The 19317-nt window shown below is 35.0% G+C and overlaps 1 protein-coding gene across 5 annotated transcripts in view; it reads right to left on the bottom strand.

Annotated features, from left to right (window-relative positions):
* The window catches only part of AP4E1 (adaptor related protein complex 4 subunit epsilon 1), a 56800-nt gene that overhangs the window by 23502 nt on the left and 13981 nt on the right, over positions 1-19317 (bottom strand). For 4 of the 5 annotated variants that reach the window (XM_029951811.1, XM_029951813.1, XM_029951815.1 and 1 more), the window contains 9 exons: positions 16874-17033; positions 13900-14066; positions 10618-10691; positions 8919-8960; positions 4547-4669; positions 4334-4443; positions 1620-1759; positions 256-368; positions 31-149 (listed from right to left, as the gene is read on the bottom strand). In XM_029951811.1, the coding sequence (XP_029807671.1) occupies positions 31-149; positions 256-368; positions 1620-1759; positions 4334-4443; positions 4547-4669; positions 8919-8960; positions 10618-10691; positions 13900-14066; positions 16874-17033 (1048 nt within the window). The remainder of the gene's footprint in view (positions 1-30; positions 150-255; positions 369-1619; positions 1760-4333; positions 4444-4546; positions 4670-8918; positions 8961-10617; positions 10692-13899; positions 14067-16873; positions 17034-19317) is intronic. The other variant, XM_029951812.1, reaches the window with a different exon arrangement.

Genomic DNA, 19317 nt, shown 5'->3' with positions numbered 1-19317 from the left:
TTTTATTTAGAAAAATGTACTTTTGCTCACCCAACTCATAACTTGAAGAAACTTCTGTGGATAGAACACATTTTCTGCATCTAATAAAGTGAGATAAGACTGAACTGCATAGAGCCTTAATTGTTGATCTTCTGTTTCATCATCAAAACCTACAAAGAAATTGATACATCATTTTAACTTTCACTAAAAACTCTAATGATTCTGTAATAAAAACATTAATTTTGAAATTTTTCCTGAGTGCAGTAATTTACTAACCTTCTGCTAGCAGTCTCAGAAAGTTATTGGGAATATCAGGATGCATGACATCTCCTCCCACTGAAAACACAGCATTCATTGTCTGAATAAACCACGCATTGTCCGGGGCATATGTGTCCACAGTGTTAAGACCAAGTACACTTCCAAATGCCACTTACTAAAATTACCTTCTTTGCATCAACCTTTCAAAGAATAAACCCCAACCTATCCTACTTAGGTATTTTTACTTTTAACCTCCGCCAATAAATTGTTCTATACTCCAGTTTTATGTAAAATAGATGTTCAGTAAAAGCTTATTTTAAAAGCTTAATAAACTAAATTCTTGTTTCTTCTTCTAGCACCCTGCCTTATACATACTAAGCATCCAAAAATAAGGGTGAAAAAATTTAAAGAAATGTTCCAGCTGCCTGAGGACAAATAATGGAAAGTGACATACACTTCAAAGAGGCTAAATGTGGTGTGTCTACTTAAACAAGCTATTTAATCTGTTTTCTGACCTTTTCTTTTTCAGTTCCAAAATTCTATCATTTTGCTGACCAGAGTTATGTATGGCACTAAGTAACAGAAAACTATATACTTTAGCAATTTCCAAGACGAATGACTGGATTAACACTGTACATTTACTCATCCTTTGATTTAAATAACAGATATCTTACAAAGAATGGACTATCTTTGTAACCTGTAAAGTTCTCTGACTTTTAAAAAGCAAATGTGAAGAAAAGTGGTATGTGAATGGCATTCCCAACTACCTTACTGGGACAATTTCCAGTATAAACAACAGCGTAAAGGATAAATTTTAGAATGCTGATCCCTACTCCCAAGGACCCCCTGCAAAACAAGAACTTTTACCAGAACTAACTATGAAATAATATCAAAGAAAAAGGAATCAGGCAGAGGTTCCTATGTCTTTCTGCTCATAATACTGACCAACTGAATGAAAAAAATCAGGAGGGGAAAAAGCCATCCACTAAGAAGTCTACACAAATTCCTGTTTTTGACAAGAAAGGCCTGAAAATCAAGTATGGAAAAAGTTATTGTGTGTCTCTGAATTCAACTTGCAAGTGACCACATCTAAACCAATCATTCTAATGTCACCATGCAACTGGGATGCCTGGGTGGCTCGGTTTTAGGTTCAGCGCTCAATTTTGGCTCAGGTTATAATCTCACAGCTCACGAGTTTGAGCCCCACATCAGGCTCTGTGCTGACAGATCAGAGCCTGGAGCCTGCTCTGTATCTCCCTCTCTTTCAACTTTCCCTGCTTATACTCTCTCTCTCAAAAATGAATAAACATTAAAAAGAATTTTTTTTCATGTCACTATGTAACGAAAGGTATTTTATGACTTATGGTCCAAACAAAGGATATTTCTCAGCGAGCTCAGCTATTTTACCAACCAAATTGACGATAATATACTCTTCTTTGCTCTGTTGTAAATATTCAAGCATTTTCTGGACAATCACAGTTATATTCTGTGCATTAGTAATTCTGTAAAGAAGTTCCAGAGTCTATTTAAGAAAGAGAAATAAAAACAGCATTATAAAACTATGCATGATAATTCCAGTAAATACAGCAATATATAGATTTATATATAATACCATTGATTCTCCCATTTTTGCACAGATCAACTGGGCAGTCAGTTAATGGTGCTGAAGAAATGCACATTTTAACTAAACAGAACTTAAGAAAGGTAGAATCTACTGTCAAAAAAAATGAATTATGACTAATTTTATTGATACCGATAATAATTATAATCTGATTACTTCTACATGAGAGGCCATGTAAAGACTAAAAAATTAAAAGGTTTATAATCTATTTTCTAACAGCTTCTTAAACCTGTATCACTTATGTGTCTATAGACAACACATACACACAAGAAAATCCAGTCTTACAAACTATATTTTCCATACTATGCAAACAATGCAAAATAGCCCTTGAATGGACTGTCAGCTGAGGGCAAATGACCTCTAACTGATAAACAAAGGTTGAGGGCTCAAGTGCTTCAAACCTTTAGCAAGGCCTCTGTTCAGAATCTTAAGCAGCCATGTTATAGCCACTTTCTCAGTTCTCAGGAATATACCTCTTGCTTCCTCTTAAAGGAAGACCAGTACCAGAGCAAGCTCCCATTTGGCTGTGCTTTCTGAGGCCCTACATTAAGGTTCTAAAAATAACATTAACTCCTAGAAATCAGTATGAGGCCAAGGGCAGGACTGAGGAAGTATCATTTACTGGTATTTTCGGATCAACAACATTAGCTGCAGGAGAATTTCCTCATAGCCTACTTGTCAAACTTGTTCAAAATATCTTCAGGGTTCTTTGTAATTTTTCAATCTTCTTTGCCAGGATTTCAAGTACAAAGGATAACTGTTTTAGTTAATTCTTAACTCCATTTTAAAATCTATAAATACATAGGTCTCCACTAATAGCTTTGAATTTATATAGCTGTTTCAGACATGCTCCCTATAGACTCTAAGCTATATGTTACATGTTTTTAGATAATTACACCAAATTTATTTCCTACTCTGAGGCGATGCAATTTAGCATTTCCAGGATTGCATGAAACAGGGGATTAGGAACTGCATGGCTCAAGAGAGGACTTTTATGTTAGTTCCTTCATGCCTTCTTTCTCCCTGTGAGAAAGAAAAGTAATAAAACCAGGCAAATGGGAATCCCAGTCTGAGACAACAGGTCACTCCATACCCAAGGACCAAAGTTCTTCTATGTAACTACTCATGGAGGTTAGACCCAATAGTGGCATTTGAAGAGACAGTAAGTACTGCAGTGCCTTCTGAAAGCACGACTGATACTCAGTACCTTCCACCAAGAATTCAAACTACTTTTCTCATAGCAGGTAATAGACAAAACAGATCAGACTTGATAATTTTAGAAAACATTTATTTTCCCTTTTACTCTCATTTTTAAATAAGGTAAATACAGCAATAAGAAAACTGTACCTAAGTCAACTCTGTTCAAGTTAGTAGCCAACCACACAAAGAAAACACATGCCCTCTATCTGTTCACAGTGGAAGAGACATTTATTGTTATTGTCCTTTGCTGCCTTCTCACTCTTCTGTGACGCCTACACACAGAAAGTAGTCCATCTACAAACTTCCCAGATTTGAGGCAAGTAACAAATTTCAGAAGATTAAAAATGTAAATGCAAAAAGAAAAAACATATATGTAGATGATAATTTCTCAAAAACACTTTTGTTTCAAAAACAGTACCTTTTAAAATTCAAAATTTATAATATTCTCTTTTAAAATGAAAATTATTTAATGAAATAGTATTCTTTCAATAAACTACTTTTAACTCATGGCTTTAAGTAATTCAGACGCTCAATAAATTATTGTTATTTTTAAAATAAAAAATAAAAACATCCATTCTTCTTAACTAGGTTCCATATGCTATTTTATTTATTTATTTTTAATATAATTAATTGTCAAACTGGCTTCCATACAACACCTAGTGCTCATCGTAATAAGTGCCCTCCTCAATGCCCATCACCCCCAGAGACCATTTTAAATGAAGGCACAAAGTGATTCATTTACATGAAAATTAACAGAAACACTTATACAGGCACCCAAGTGGTCACTGAAGCAATTCACTCTAAGAAGTTCAAATCATTTGGGGGTTATCTTTATTAATTCTTTCAATATTCCTACATATTTAATAAGGAATACATTAGCCCACTTTACAGATGTTAAGAAGAATATGAAAAAATATTAATCATCATAAATTACATCTTAAATTACATTAAGAGAGACCTAGAAATAGAATTCAGGTCTCTTCTTGGACCAAAAAAGATATTAATGAATTCATACAGGTAATTGAACCTAACTCTTCTAAACTGTAGTTTAAAAACATTTGTGAAGATACTGACACAAGGGATTTTTAGAAAAGCTCCTTAAATTTTACTAGAAAGAATAAAATACACTCAAAAGTTAAAATACACATATGTGCGTGCCCACACACACACACACACACACACACACATTGTCTACCACTTTCCTCTCTCCATAATACCAAAAAGAAGTTTAAAAATTATAACACTTCACGTACACTATTCAAAGTACCAGTTTACCTCTCTTTTAATAATGGGATCAGGATGATCTAAGCATTCAATTATTGTCATCTGGTGCTGAAGAGCCAGAGTGGGGTCCTGCTGGATAACATAGGTAAGAGCCTTCAGCCCTAGAGACACAGATTAAATTATACAAAGTGACTTGAAACAGATATCCAGCAAGTTTCAAGAGCTGTCTTTGTAGTTTCTGCCAAAATTATCTAATCATCTTACCTAAATATTTGAGATTTATTTTAGGTGATAGAACAAATTTTCCAATGCACTTGGCAGCCTTCTCAAGTAATTCTGACTTAGGATAAATAGAATAAACTGTATGCACACATTCAAACAGAATAGCTAGAGAAAGAAAATATAAAAATGTCAAGGATCATGGTAAGGCATAATAAAAGAACTTACTTGTGTAGAACTTAGAACAAAACAAACTAATTAGAAGGTAGTTTGCATAAAAAACTATGGAAAATTTTCAAAGATAGAAACTTTGCTGTTTTCAGACTTACACAGTTATTAGGATTATATTACCACAATATAATATGCTATATATATTAATAGATAGAAATGATACATTCATTCATGCATCAATATTTACTGAACACCTCCTATGTGCCAGGCATTGTTCTAATAGTATGGATACAGCAGTGAACAAAAATGACAAAAACCCCTGCCCTTAAGGAGCTCACATTCTAACGGATGCCTAAGTAATATATTCATTGTTCCTATATAAACAGGTATTTTCAACACTGCTTGAATGCTTTAAAATAAGTTGTTCTCAGGCAGTTTCTACCATTTATACACAGAAACTATATATGTAGTTTATTTCAATGTAATCATTTTAGGATGCTCTTAGCATTCATTTCAAAGTAGGGCAACTTCATAAAAATCCCCAAGTCACTTCTTTACACAAACCTCGAAGAACACAGAACAATCTATAGAACATCTTGATAGTGTTCAAATTTGATTTTCTAATACAGCCAAAGATCAGATAACGATGATAATGAAAGTAGACCCTAAAATTTTTTCAAACTCTTTTGAGCCTAAATCAAGGAGCCTGAACTTTGTGATGGTAAATAAAGAAGAACAAGCATGGTATCAAGTCCTGCATGTGCTATGGAAGTACAGTGTAAGTGAGACACAGACTCAGCAGACTTAACAGCCCTACTACAAGTTGAAGCATATCAAGTGTCCTTGATAGAATCATTTCTTCTCTATTTCTAAAAGCTTAAAACAAAACAATCAGATACTTTGTTATGTACCACATAGACCTTGAATATTCAACCAGCTATATTTTCTATTGTTAAATTGCCTATCAACTGATTCACACATACACTTCGTATAAAAAGCTTCATAAAAACCCTTCCTGTAGAAGGATAAAGAGAAGATAAATCAAAATACATATTTCTCTTTAAGAAGGGGACTGACTTTAAAGGACAACCTATAAAGCAAGTTAATTGAACCTAGAAAGATACTCTGTATATACATCTGTTGTGCTGTAAAATGTCTTTATTCTGTGCCATGAAAAAAGTAAACTTTATGACTTCATGAACTAAACAAAAAGAGGCTTGGTCAAGTGACTGACCAACTAAAGCAAGAATGGATAAACTACCAGTAAATCCATTCCTTGGCTTACTTTTGCAAGCCTGTGAACTAAGAACAATTTTTACTTTTTTTTTGAGATACAATTGACATATAACATTATATGAGTCTCAGATGTACAATTACATTTTTAAAGGTCATAGGAAAACAAAATAAACAAAGGAGAATTTATGACAGAAACCTATGTTATGTACAAAGCCTAAAATATTTACTACCTGGCCCCCTTTTCAGAAAAAGTTTGCCAAACCCAGAACTGATAGGCCAGTCCTAAGTAAGATTAAAAATATGATGATCCATTTTCCATCATAAATGACAGTGTCCTTTTCAGATTCCTGCCATACAGAACTCTGCTGCTATCAAACTGCGTTACTACAAAAGCTTCTCATTCAAAATCCAAACTTTTATTTAGATGCTTATGTGATTATTTAGAGGCTCACAAGATTTCTGGAAAGCTAGTAAAGGTAAAATTAAGAGTTCAAAAACTGTACTTATGAACTTAGTGCATAAATGAGCTAAAAATGAATTTAATATATTTTTAAGTAACTTTTCCACTATAGCTAAATCCCTTTATTCCCCAACTCTCCAAAAACCTGAGTATAAGTTCATAAATGAAACAGCAGCCATCCTGCTGTCTCCCCTCTACAGGGGTTAAAAAAAAAAAGTGCTTCTGAGGATTTCTAAATGTAAAAGCACAATGTGAAGTTTTGTTTTCTCTTCAACAGCAACTCAGGTCCTAACCAAAATATCAAGTAAAAATTGCCAAATGAAAAATTAATAATATACTAACATTTGTTAGTATTTAGTATTTGTTAATATATTTGTGGTTTTATCATAGGTATTTGAGGTTGGATTATGCACAAAACTTGGACATTCCACTGACACCTTATCCTTCAGACTAGATGTTACTTTCATATTAAATAAGTTAAATATCTACTCATTGACACCAGTCTGACAGGGAGATGTAGGTACTACCCTACAGCGGTGAAAGTCCAGATTTTCCACTCTGCCTCCTTTGAAACCTGGAGAAGGAGGGGATCCTCAGTCTTTTTGGGAGATGGGAGCATCTGCTCATACTATCCTGCCTCAGAAGGGAAGAGGCGCCTCATAGCCTCTCTCTAATGGCCTCCACTGACACCGATGGGGTGGCCTGTGGTGAAAGCTCCAATTCTTTCTAGGCTTCCTCTACCACCACCCAAGCAAAGAGGGGAGAGGTACTTCGTTAACTATTCCTAGATACGTGAAATCCAAGCTTTCCATTCCTCTCTACTGACAGTGCAAGCAAGGTATGCCCCACTCCCGACACCTGGCAGGGATGAAATTCTGGTTCTCCCTTGGGAGAGGGCTAATTAATCTGGTTATACCTGGTGAGGCTGGAAATCTTGGCTCTCCATTCAATCTTTTCTGACATGGGTGTGTCCATAATTTATTCTGTGTGATGCTTCACTAGCTAGAAGACAGAAGCTACCATCTAAAAGTTTTCTACCTTGCTAGTTTGCCCTTTTCTTGTTGGTCCTTTGGCTAGACAGCACACTTTTCTTGCATTTTTGTTTGCAACTGTTGGTGTTTCCAGGTTGCTGGCTCTCCAGTACCCAGTCTGGGAAATATGAAGCAAAAAGAAAACCCAAGGCACTCACCGTGGTATCATTCTTCGCATCCCAAGGAGCCTAACCAGTTCTCCTTCATTTCTCCACCTTTCAGAGTCTCACATTAATTTTATATATAATGTCCATTAAATGGAGAAAACATGGAAATCACTTATATCTACTTTTGATGGTTCTATCTCTTATACTCCATTTTCTATAATTCTCCCAATTTACTAAATAGCTTACTAAAAATGTTACTCTCATCTTATTAGTACCTTGCCCCAAAATCTTCCATATCTCTGGATTTACACAGTACAAAGCCCAAACTCATCTGACTACCACAAGAGGACCTCTGAACTATGGCCTTTCCACTGCTCCCACTATGAACAGTCCATGCAGACTGGTAGGCTAATCGTCTCTGAAACTGTTTTAAACATCCCCACTTCTGCACCTTTTCCCATGTTCCTTCCCCTTACACCCCTTAGACCCCTCTTTTGGCTATCTCTATCCTACCTACCTATCAGGACCCCATTATATCAATAAGCCCTTATGTGTGTCCTCAGGCCCACAGTGATCTCTACCACCACTGGATCCTGTAATATTTATTCCCTGTACCACCCCTTAGTATTCTGCTTTATACTGGTGTTATCCTTTCATAAATAAGCCAGTTCTCCCATTATACCGTAAATTCCTTGAAGGCAAAGATTACATTTTACACTCCTTCATATCCTCTATATCACTTTGCACAATGCCTGGCACATAACAGTACTCAATAAACACCTCTGGTGAGATTTTGTCTTGACTTAACCCTAAGGTAAGTTAAAATAATGGAATTTTCATAAAAATACGACTTAGAAACTATAAAAGCTAAAACCCAATAGATAACTGATAAAATAAAGTAGTTTTTCTCTTCCTTCAATTCAATTAAAATGTATTACTCATTGATTAACCTAGTGCCAGACAGTGGGATAGACACAGTCTCTTCCTTTATGAAGTTTGTAATTTAAAATTCACATTCTTAAGCAATAGAATATTCATGTTAGCATTACTAGAGAACATTCTACCATTGATAAAAATCACTCTAAGTTATAAACTGTATCAATACAAATATGGAGGGGAAGCCTAACAATGGAAAGATTAATAAAGGAAATAAATAAAACAACAGAAACTGTAAGGTTTCCATGGCAAGGTAAAACACTGAACTGACAGACTACAAAGAAATAAATTATTGATGTTGGTCCCAGAAATGTTAATAAGGGAAAGGTGCCCTAGTGGAGAACATTAAAAAATATTTCCTCAGGTATACAGTACTCTCCAAATCAAAAGGGACAGATAACCATGGTTATCTCCAAGAAGGGGAGCTGGATGATGGATGGTAAGGGTCAAAGGGACACTTACTGTTCACTGTATACCTTTTTGCACCTTTTGAATTTTGAACCATGTGCATATATTACCTATTCAAAAAAATAAAAAAAAATGAAAGCTGAAATGTCAATTACCAAAGAAAAAAAACTGTGCAAGAAAAAGAAAATCAGATCCTTAACCGATTCTAAATAGACGTCCGAGAGTCTTTCAAACTCTTATCCTGCACATTAATTATATCTCAAGCCAAACTCTTTAACTTGGCTGCCTGCAAAGACTCTGACACTCCTCTGGATCTTCTGACAGCGCCTAGCCAAACCACCCATGTCAGCAGGATCATCCTTAACCACTGGCCTGACTCCTCTCATTTATTACACAGCAGGATCCTACAGACTATCAACCGCACATTACACTACACACTCATAAGGGCAGGGACTGTGTCTATCTTGTTTTCTCTTTAATCTCATGTACTTATCAGGGAGAAATATACAAATCCATCAACTCTTCCCTCAATCTGGACCTACTTTACAAATCAGTTTTGTTTTGTAGCTTTCAATAAATACTGGTTGAACAAATGAATAAACCACTTTTACTGCCTTCATTATCATTTATACATGCAAAACATAATTCTATCCTCCAAACTTTATCATCTCAATTCACTATCATGTGCATTACCATCCCTGTACTAGTCTCATACATGCAATTCTTTCTCCTTTTTCCTAACTCCATCTTTATCAAACACTTTTCTTACAGTTAAACTAGTACAATTTCTGCCCTCTAGTCCAGCCCACATTTCTACAATCACTCTTCTTAAAGATTCACAGTTTATCACTGTCTGAAAAAACAGAATGGTCTTTATACCCTACTTCATAGTACTTTACCAGATAAAGAAATGACTTGTCATTTGAGTTAATCTCTCAATGCCTTTTCTGTTTTTCTCTATAGCATGCAAAATTCAAACTGTTTTACTTTGCTTCTGAATATTTCCAAATACCTCAATTTCTTTACTGAGCTTTTTCAAACTAATCAATAAAGAACTAATAGTTCCTCCCTCTGGCTATTCAGATTGGAAGTTATTTGGTTACTTTTCTCATTCCTCTACCCTCTCCTCCAAATTACTCATCTCCTATCACTAAATTACTTTTTAAAATTGTGCACAACATATAACTACTGTCTCCTCACAGAGCAGTATGTTGTTATCCCATATATGTATCCTGCATGTTTCGTCTGTATCCTATCCTTCCTTCAGTTCTCTTCTCAATATCAACAAAACCTTCCTGTTCTCCCTCTCAATTAAGACTAGCTGCTATATTCTCCCATACAAAGCAGAGTAACTCTTCTTTGTAACATTTACACCACCTGCCCCTTTCCAGCAGTCATCTATCTAGTCTGTGAGATCAATGATAATATAATCAATGAGAACTGTTTTATTCACAGCTGTATTTACTTATACAGGTTATCTTCACAATCAATTAGATGCTTAATAAATATTTTCAATATAAAGATAATTTCTCTTAAAATATTTTCTAAAAAAAGATAATTTTAATAATGAATTTAGGTCAACATATAAAATAATGCCATTATTTCTATTAGTTATCTAATGCTTGCACTGAAAAATAATAACTCAAAGAACCATCTTAAAAATTAACATAAAATTCTATTGGAATTTATAGTAATCTAACACACATTTTGCTATGATGCTGAAAAACACTGTCATTCATTAGAGTAGCATTTATATATGTTACCTACCATATGTGACATTGTGATTTAACTCGGCTCTTCGTAAGGATTCATCAAGAACATCATACATTAATTCACTTGTCCTGTTTAAAAGATATTTTATTTGCAGTAGAATTATAGTATTAAACTCAATAAAACAGTTTTTCAAATTTCTCTTTAAAACTGAGGATCTACAGAAAAGAAGTGAAAAAAATTTATTTTATGAAGTTATAGAAATTTCACTTCTTCAAAATTCCATTTGCTCCTTTTAATGTTTAATTTCCTGCTTTATCAGTGTTGACTTGTCAATGAAGAGATATACGTAAGTCAATCAACTATTTATTTGTACCTAGTGTACAAATCAGGTTTTTGTTTGAACATACTACCTTTTATAATTCTATTTGCAATAAAATATTTCTGCCTGTTTCAAGTTACTACAGTAATATCTCACACATCCAGATTTTACCAGACAGTTTTTAACCAAATTTTTTAAGTATTAAAATACTACTCTTTCTTTGAGGAGCACCATGTTTTCTGGGGAAGAAGTTTAACTTTCATTTATGTTAACTATAAAGAAATTGTATTTTGTGAAACAAGTTTATACCACTCCTATATCTTAATGGTCACTGATTACAGTTACAGTAACTGGGTTGAGGTAGATACTGTAAGAAAATGCAATGCTTTAAAAAAGAAAGGAAGGAAGGAAGGAAGAAAGAAAACCCAGTGCTTTGTAGAGCACTCTGCCTTGAAACCTAGAAAAGTCCTCTCCAAGAGGCTAGGGTGAAACAGTGGCTTCTCAACTGGCATTTCTGTCTTTGTTTTACAAATTCAAAAAGCGCCAATGGAAAAAAAACTACCATCGACATAGAACACACACAGTAGTCTTGCAGAGAAACTACACTGTAAAACAAAAAGATCAAAATAACCTGGGGCCATACAAATGATACATGCTGTACGGTACATCTTTTTCAGAAAATGCTTTTCTAAATATACAGCTATAAAAATTTAACTTGAAGTGCATGATCCTTTATTCTGTCTTGACTAAAGTGTAACTATCCTGTGAGAATCCAGAACCATATTCTAAAATCCCTCATTTTATTGTGTAAGCACTTTTTCCAGACAATATCACACAGCAGACATTACAACCCGCCCCCCAAATTTGATCATATGACACCAAGATTACAGTCTAGTTTCTCAATTTTAAAAGCTGATGTCTGGCATAAGAGTCATACCTAACCACATAAAAATATAGAAATGTGTGCAGACATGAACAAGCCAAATAGGAATAACCTAAGAAGAATGCTATAAAAAAGGAAATGTCCAAACAGGAGATATAAATGAACATAAATATAAGACTTTTCCACTAAATTAACTCTTTTAATTAAATACATTAGAATCCTGTGCTCTCTTCAGCAGCACATATACTAAATATATTAGAATCCTGTTATAAAATACCATTTTTACTTTGCCACATTGGGCTAACCATGTCTTAAGAAATACAAGATTTGTGTTAACATAAAATCTCAGAGTTGGGACAACAAAGGAGAAAATATTCTAATATTCCACAATAGCATAAAAGAGTTCCACTCTTTCATTCATTTCCTTGAGCCTAATTCTATTCAACTGAGCTCTCTGAAGGTAAGTTCTCTCTTTGTATGTGTTCTTTGTAACTTTGTATGTATTCTCCAAATTCATTCATAAAGGAAAGAAGGATGATAATGAGTTAATGAATTTAGTAAATTCACTAAAAGCCTCCAAAGTTACTTCATAACAATATATTGTCACTGGACTTTTTTAGACTCGTGAGGTCTGGATGCATTACTATGAAACTCATGATTTTAAAACAATTCCAGTGGACGCCCAACTACAACTATGCCATAGGATAGGCTGGATTATATACAAGAAAACTAGGGCAAACATTTCTAATGTGTGTATCTACTCCCATCACCTTCAGTTTTTTGACCTACGAACTTAGAGTCAGAAACACAGAAAAAAAGAGTTCACAGGCAGATGGATACCAACATGACACTGACAAGGAATTATTAGGAGCAACAGCCTAGAAGACAATCCCTTTGTAAAGCGAGGCTAAAGAATTACAAGACACCCTACTGCACTGAGGAAAACCAGATCTCATAAAGCACAACACTGACTAGCAAATATTTTCTTAGGACAGAAACACATCAAGGACTCAAGCCATGGTCCTTGCTCTCAAGTGAACTAAAATCTAGTTAGAGTTGTCCTTGAAGAGTTCAGAAAAAAGTTTTAGTATGTGTGCATATATGCACATATATATAGAAAGAGAAAGAATGATAAAACAAAAAAATAATTGATGCCCCCAGGTAAAAGATATAAGGAAGCTTCTTGATCTATTCTTGGAAATTTCTGCTAAGTTTGAAAAACGATGACAAAATAAGGGCACCTGGGTGGCTCAGTCAATTAAGCGTCTGACTTCAGCTCAGGTCATGGTATTGTTCATGAGTTCAAGCCCCAGGTTGGGCCTATGCTGAAAGCTCAAAGCCTGGAGCCTGCTTTGGATTCTGTGTCTCCCTCTTTCTCTCTACCTCTCCCCCATTCGCACCCTCTCTCTTTCAAAAAATAAACATAAAAAAAAAAGAAAAACTATGACAAAATAAGAAGTTATAAAAAAAATACATAATCAAAAAGATACTCATAATAAGTTTAATATAATGTATTAGCTAAAAGAGTAATTCAGATAAATGAATTAAGATGAAACACTCATATCCAACCAGAGCAAGAGTCAGCAAACTATTGTCTCCAGGTCTATCCTGGTTGGAAGTTTGTTTTTGTATGGCTGCAGGCTAAGAATGGTTTTTACATTTTTAAATGGGAAAAAAAATTAAAAAGAATACAATTTCATGACACATAAAGATGATATAAAATTCCAGTTTTAATATTCATATAAAAATTTTTTGGAACACAGTAGTGTTCATTCATTACATATTATCTATGACTGCTTTTAAGTTATATGACAGCGGGCTTCAACAGACAACATACAGCCCACAAAGCATCAACCATCTATTATCTGGCCCTTTACAGAAGTTTCCAAACCCCTAAACTAGATTGTTTAAGAAGGCTTCAGGAAAGATAAGGAAAGAACTTCAGAGGCACCTTTCCCTACGAACAGGACTAGATAAGCAGAGAGCAGAATTATCCCAGCAAGCTATTATACACTTCTTACAGCGGTAAGTGATAAATCTTTATTTATCATTATTAAGCCAATTAAATATTGGGAGAATCTAACTGATGACATTTCTAGGTGACAGGATATCAAGTTTGCTTAAACTAGTTTACCTTTGATCGTCTTTTCCTAGAAGCCCTAATATTCTCAAGAGCTGGATTTGTAACCATGGTGCTGGCACACTATGGTAATTGAAATCTACTGGGAGCTTTCCTCCAACCACTTGCTTCAAAATTGTTACAAAACTCCCCGTCAGGTCTTTATATCCAGATGAATTCTCCTATATGCAAAAAACAAACCAAAAACTTTCTATTAATAACAATCTCTTATTAAATATAAAATAGAGCTGATTGAAATGCCATACAGAATCTAACTCAGTACACATTAACTTAGAAGTTGCATGCTCGTGTTTAATAAAACAGTACTTTAGGGGCATCTGGGTGGCTCAGTTGGTTAAGCGTCCAACTTCCGCTCAGGTCATGATCTCGTGGTTCATGAGTTGGAGCCCCACACAGGGCTCTGTGCTGACAGCTCAGAGCCTGGAGACTGCTTTGAATTCAGTGTCTCTCTCTCTCTCTGCCCTTCCCCCACTCGTACTTGGTCTCTGTCTCTGTCTCTCTCTCTCTCTCAAAAATAAATAAAAAAATTTAAAAAACATTTTTAAATAAAAATAAAACAGTACGCTAATCTGTTTAATTTCTTCCATGATGAAACTACTCTGGTTACTTGATCCAAAGCTGAATCATACCCCAAAAAGCTTCCACCATTTGTTACTTGTCTCCACAGTCTTAATCACATTTCATAAGTTCTTACAATTATATCTTATACAGAACTTTTGTTATTAGACAATACTAGCAATTAAATCAAAAAGTGAAAAGAGGGGCGCCTGGTTGGCTCAGTCAGTTAAGCGTCCTACTCTTGATTTCAGCTCATGTCATGATCCCAAGGTTGTGGGATTGAGCCCCATGTTGGGCTCCATGCTGAGCATGGAGCCTGCTTGGGATTCTCTCTCTCTCTCCCTCTGCCCCTCTTCCCTGCTCACACGTTCACTCTCTCTCTCTAAAAGAAAAAATATATATCTTTTTAAAAAATAAAAATCTGAATAAATCAATAAACAAAATAATTTTCTAAAAATCCTCATAGTATAGAGAAATAGATAAGAAGGTAGAAACAGTAATGTTTTTTCCCCTTAAACTATATTTTTCCCTGTTCTTTTCTCCTCCTTCCTCACATCCTTTCCCTCATTTCTCATCTCACTCTCTCTTTCATACACACAATAAATACACCAATGTGATCATTTCTACTGTCTGCATTGTATTTCATCTCCTTAGCACACTTGAATATTGGCCCCATTTTTGGCTAATTTAACACTATCTTTAAACCACACACTGAATGAGCAGGTGTCTACTGGGTGGCTAATCAAGACCTACTAGTGAAGTACTGCCACATTGGATACCTTATGAACAGTTTCAAACTGCAATTTAAGGTCAAAAATAGGGGCACCTGGGGCACCTGGGTGGCTCAGTCGGTTAAGCGGCCAACTTTGGCTCAGGTCATGATTTCGCGGTTTGTGGGTTTGAGCCCCGTGTCAGGCTCTGGGCTGACAGCTCGGAGCCTGGAGCCTGCTTCGAATCCTGGGTCTCCCTCTCTCTTGACCCTCCTCCACTCACTCTCTGTCTCTCAAAAATAAATAAATGTTAAAAAAAAGAAAAATAGGGGCACCTGGGTGGCTCAGTTTTGGTTAAGTTTGGGGACTCAATTTTGGCTCAGGTCATGAACGCGTGGTTTGTGAGATCGAGTCCCATGTCAGGCTCTGCACTAACAGTACAGAGGAATTGTTTCTCTCCCTCTCTCTCTCTCAAATACATAAATCTTAAAAGTAAATAAATAAATGTGTTCTGGGTAGAAGAGAACAGGGCATAGTCAAGTCTACTCAAACCTCCCCCAAAATCAATGCATCTGCCTTTTAAAAATTAATTAACCCTATTGTATTTAAACATACCTGTGTTTCTAAATGAGTGTGCTTTGATTATATATCTGACTAATCTCTTGGACTGCAGAATTTAATTATACATTCCTCAAAGTAAACATTAGATTCTCCATTGTAATTTTTATTTCACTATTAAGGACACATTTTTTGGAAGAGAAATAATAGCTCTTTCAAAGTTTGATAAACGTTAGAGGAAAAATAAGATTTAATATCAAATATCTATTTATACCAAATCTATTTTGGAGCACAATGCATAAAAAATGAAGACAACCTTTAGTTCTGTAACTATAAACTGAATTCAGTAACCTATTCCATTTTGTTTTGTGGTACTCATCATGGAATATCTCACATGGAATACAAAGGGTTTCAGGCAATGCTCTGGGGCTGAATTAGTATAAACTCATATCACCATTCAGAAAATGTGACCATACCATTCAGTATTTCTTTCTCATTTGACACAGTATCAATATAAGGAGTCAACACCATCCTCTATACCGTGTACAACCTCCACCAGCTCTCCTCATTCAACAGGCTCTTATGCATCTTATGAAGTTGTATAAAAGAAAGTTACTGCTTAAAAAATCACAAATCTGCAAATTTCAATCATTTCCTATAGCTACCATTTTTCCATGCATCTTTAGTAACACAAAAACCTTAGGCATTAAAAAAAAAAAGGACTAATTCTGTAATATGTCTACAACTCATGTTATCAACAATTGCAAAAATTACTATTAAAAAGTCAATATAAATTTAACATGTTAGGGGCGCCTGGGTGGCTCAATCAGTTAAGCCTCCAAATCCAGCTCAGGTCATGATCTCACGTTTGTGGGTTTGAGCCCCGCATCAGGCTCTGTGTTGACATATCAGAGCCTGAAGCCTGCTTTTGATTCTGTGTCTCCTTCTCTCTCAGACCCTCCCCCTCTCATGCTCTATCTCTCTCTGTATCAAAAATGAATAAAACATTTAAAATAAATAAATAAATAAATAAATTTAACATGTTAATTAAGAATTTTACTGAAAAATGTGAGCTCTTTTTATTCCGTAATTACATTTTTCTAATGGCAACTCCTCAGAACCTCCTGAAATTTTCAACTTACCTTAATCATCCTAAAGTATATGTGCAAAGAAGCAGCCATGACCCCAACATCTCTGTCACAAAGTGCTTTCCGAAACTTAATATGGATATGCTGTACTTGATTAGGAGCAATGAGATGGAACTTATATAATGCCAGAACAGCTTTTCTTCGTATAATCTCCCTAAAGGGAAAAAATAAAATCTAAACAAACCATTTGAATCAACAGGCATTTAGTGTGAAAAGACTGCACAGAAGATTTCAAAATATCAGCTATTACCTTAATAGAAAAAGAAAGAAAGAATTATATACTTACTGTTAATGTCTGTATTCTAATCCACCAAACTATTAAAAAAGTAGTCATCTCTAGGAGGTAAAGCCTCAAAAGACTTTAACTGCCCATGTTATATATTTCTTTAGTTACAGAATTTTTGGTAACATGCATGTACTACTTTTGAAACCAGAACAAATAAAGATAAATAAATGCCTTAATTCCCTAATTCCATTTTTGAAAGCCATCTCTCTAGAAATTGGGAGAAGAGTCAACAGTTCGACTCTGTAAGAAGTAACTCTGGCTAGTAATATTATACAGTATCTTTATCAATATTGATATTAATACATTAATATGTATTATAATATTTTATTTGTTATATTATTTTATTTTGTTTTATTATATTATTTTACTAATATTTACTATTTCATTTAAAAATTAATAAAATCCCATTAACATTCTACCTTTAAATATTTCTTCTTTTGTACCGTGGGCAAGCATACTCCACATACTTTACGGAGCCAAGGCAATAGAGAAGAAGACTCATATTGATAATGTTACTCCTCCCCTTTTCCAGCTCATGTTTCAGAAATGTCATTACAATGAAGAGGAAAGTATACGCTAGTCTTTACTTCATCTTTAACAGATAATGTCTAGCACACAAGACACAAAATAACAAGTCACTATCCTATGTTCATGATGTAATTTCCAAGTTAGTATATTCCTTGTTGTTCTCACTCATGCGTATTTCTAAATGTATTTGCAGGGTATGCTGGCAGTGTTCATAACAGAAGCAAATGTCACAAAATTGAAGTATTTACTATTAAGGTTTCTTAATATATATTTCTGTTACCCAAAATCATAGAATCTCAAAATTGAGATTATTCGATGCAATCTTCTGTGTTCTAATCAAGAATACTTTTCATGGGGTGCCTGGGTGGATTAGTTGGTTAAGCGTCCGACTCTTGGTTTCAGCTCAGGTCATCATCTCACAGTTTGGTGAATTTGAGCCCCACATCGGGCTCCATGTTGAGAATGCAGAGACTGCTTGAGATTCTGTCTCACTCTCTCTCTGCCCCTCCCTGCCTTGTGCTCTCTCTGTCTCTCTCAAAATAAATAAATTTAAAAAAAAAGGAATACCTTTTATAAGATTCCTAACAAATGTCCTCCAGCTTCTGTTACATTCCATTACCAAGCAACTTACTACCTTCCTAGGAAAACTATGCCATGATGGAAAATTATTTCCATATAGAAAAAAAAAGTAGATTAACAACAGATTTGTCAGTAGTATTAATACTATGGTGACTGTAAACTACATTTCAATGTATTACTACTGAGTGTTAACCAAAATCAGTTCTGAGAGAGAGCAAGTAAATGAAGTGAAATAAAAGAAAACACACTGAACAGGCTCAGGAATCCCTAGGCCTGGCCCTACGCAGTGGTACTAACAAAAGACACCAAGAAACCTGGATTGGGGCTCTAGGTCTCACATGGTGAAACTCAAAAGTCAAGTCCAAGTCAGATCTTCTTTGTGACATCCACTGGCCTACCTATAGCTCTGACCCATAATCTTCCACATGGAGTTAGTTATGGCCATAACTACAGAAGCAGAGTTTCACAAAGTCTAACCAGTAGAAGATAGGAGAGGCCAGGATTTGAAATTAGAGTACATGGGAAGCAATAAGGAAAAAATTCAGTTCTCAGAAGGATTTCAAACAAAGGGTCAGCAAGTACAATTACCACAAAATAGTGGGGATATGGAAAAATTACATAAAAATAATGCTCTGCTGTGATCAGACCAACCTGTAATTATCTAAGAAAAACTAGTATTTTCCAGTAATTAATTGTGTATGTCTATCATTTGTTCTGAAGACAGATTTGACATAAACAAAACATTAAAATAAGTCTGAAAAACCTATGAAGTTATTCCATAATTCTTAGTAAAACTTAGCATTTAGCCATAAGTTTCATGGTCCAAAATTTCTTAAAGAATACAAAGCATAAGACAACATCTTTTAATCTTAGAACACTAAAAATACTACCTTAAAGAAACATACACAGTACTGCATGGCAATGAGAGGGAATGACATATGGCCCTTTGTAGGAAAGTGGATGGACCTTGAGGGTGTCATGCTGAGCGAAGTAAGCCAGGCAGAGAAGGACAGAAACCATATGTTTGCACTCATAGGTCTAGCAG

Source organism: Suricata suricatta, chromosome 9, assembly GCF_006229205.1.
Source record: "Suricata suricatta isolate VVHF042 chromosome 9, meerkat_22Aug2017_6uvM2_HiC, whole genome shotgun sequence".
Classification (NCBI taxonomy): Eukaryota; Metazoa; Chordata; class Mammalia; order Carnivora; family Herpestidae; genus Suricata; species Suricata suricatta.
Note: the sequence above shows the minus strand (reverse complement) of the source record. Positions and strands in the feature narration are given on the sequence as shown.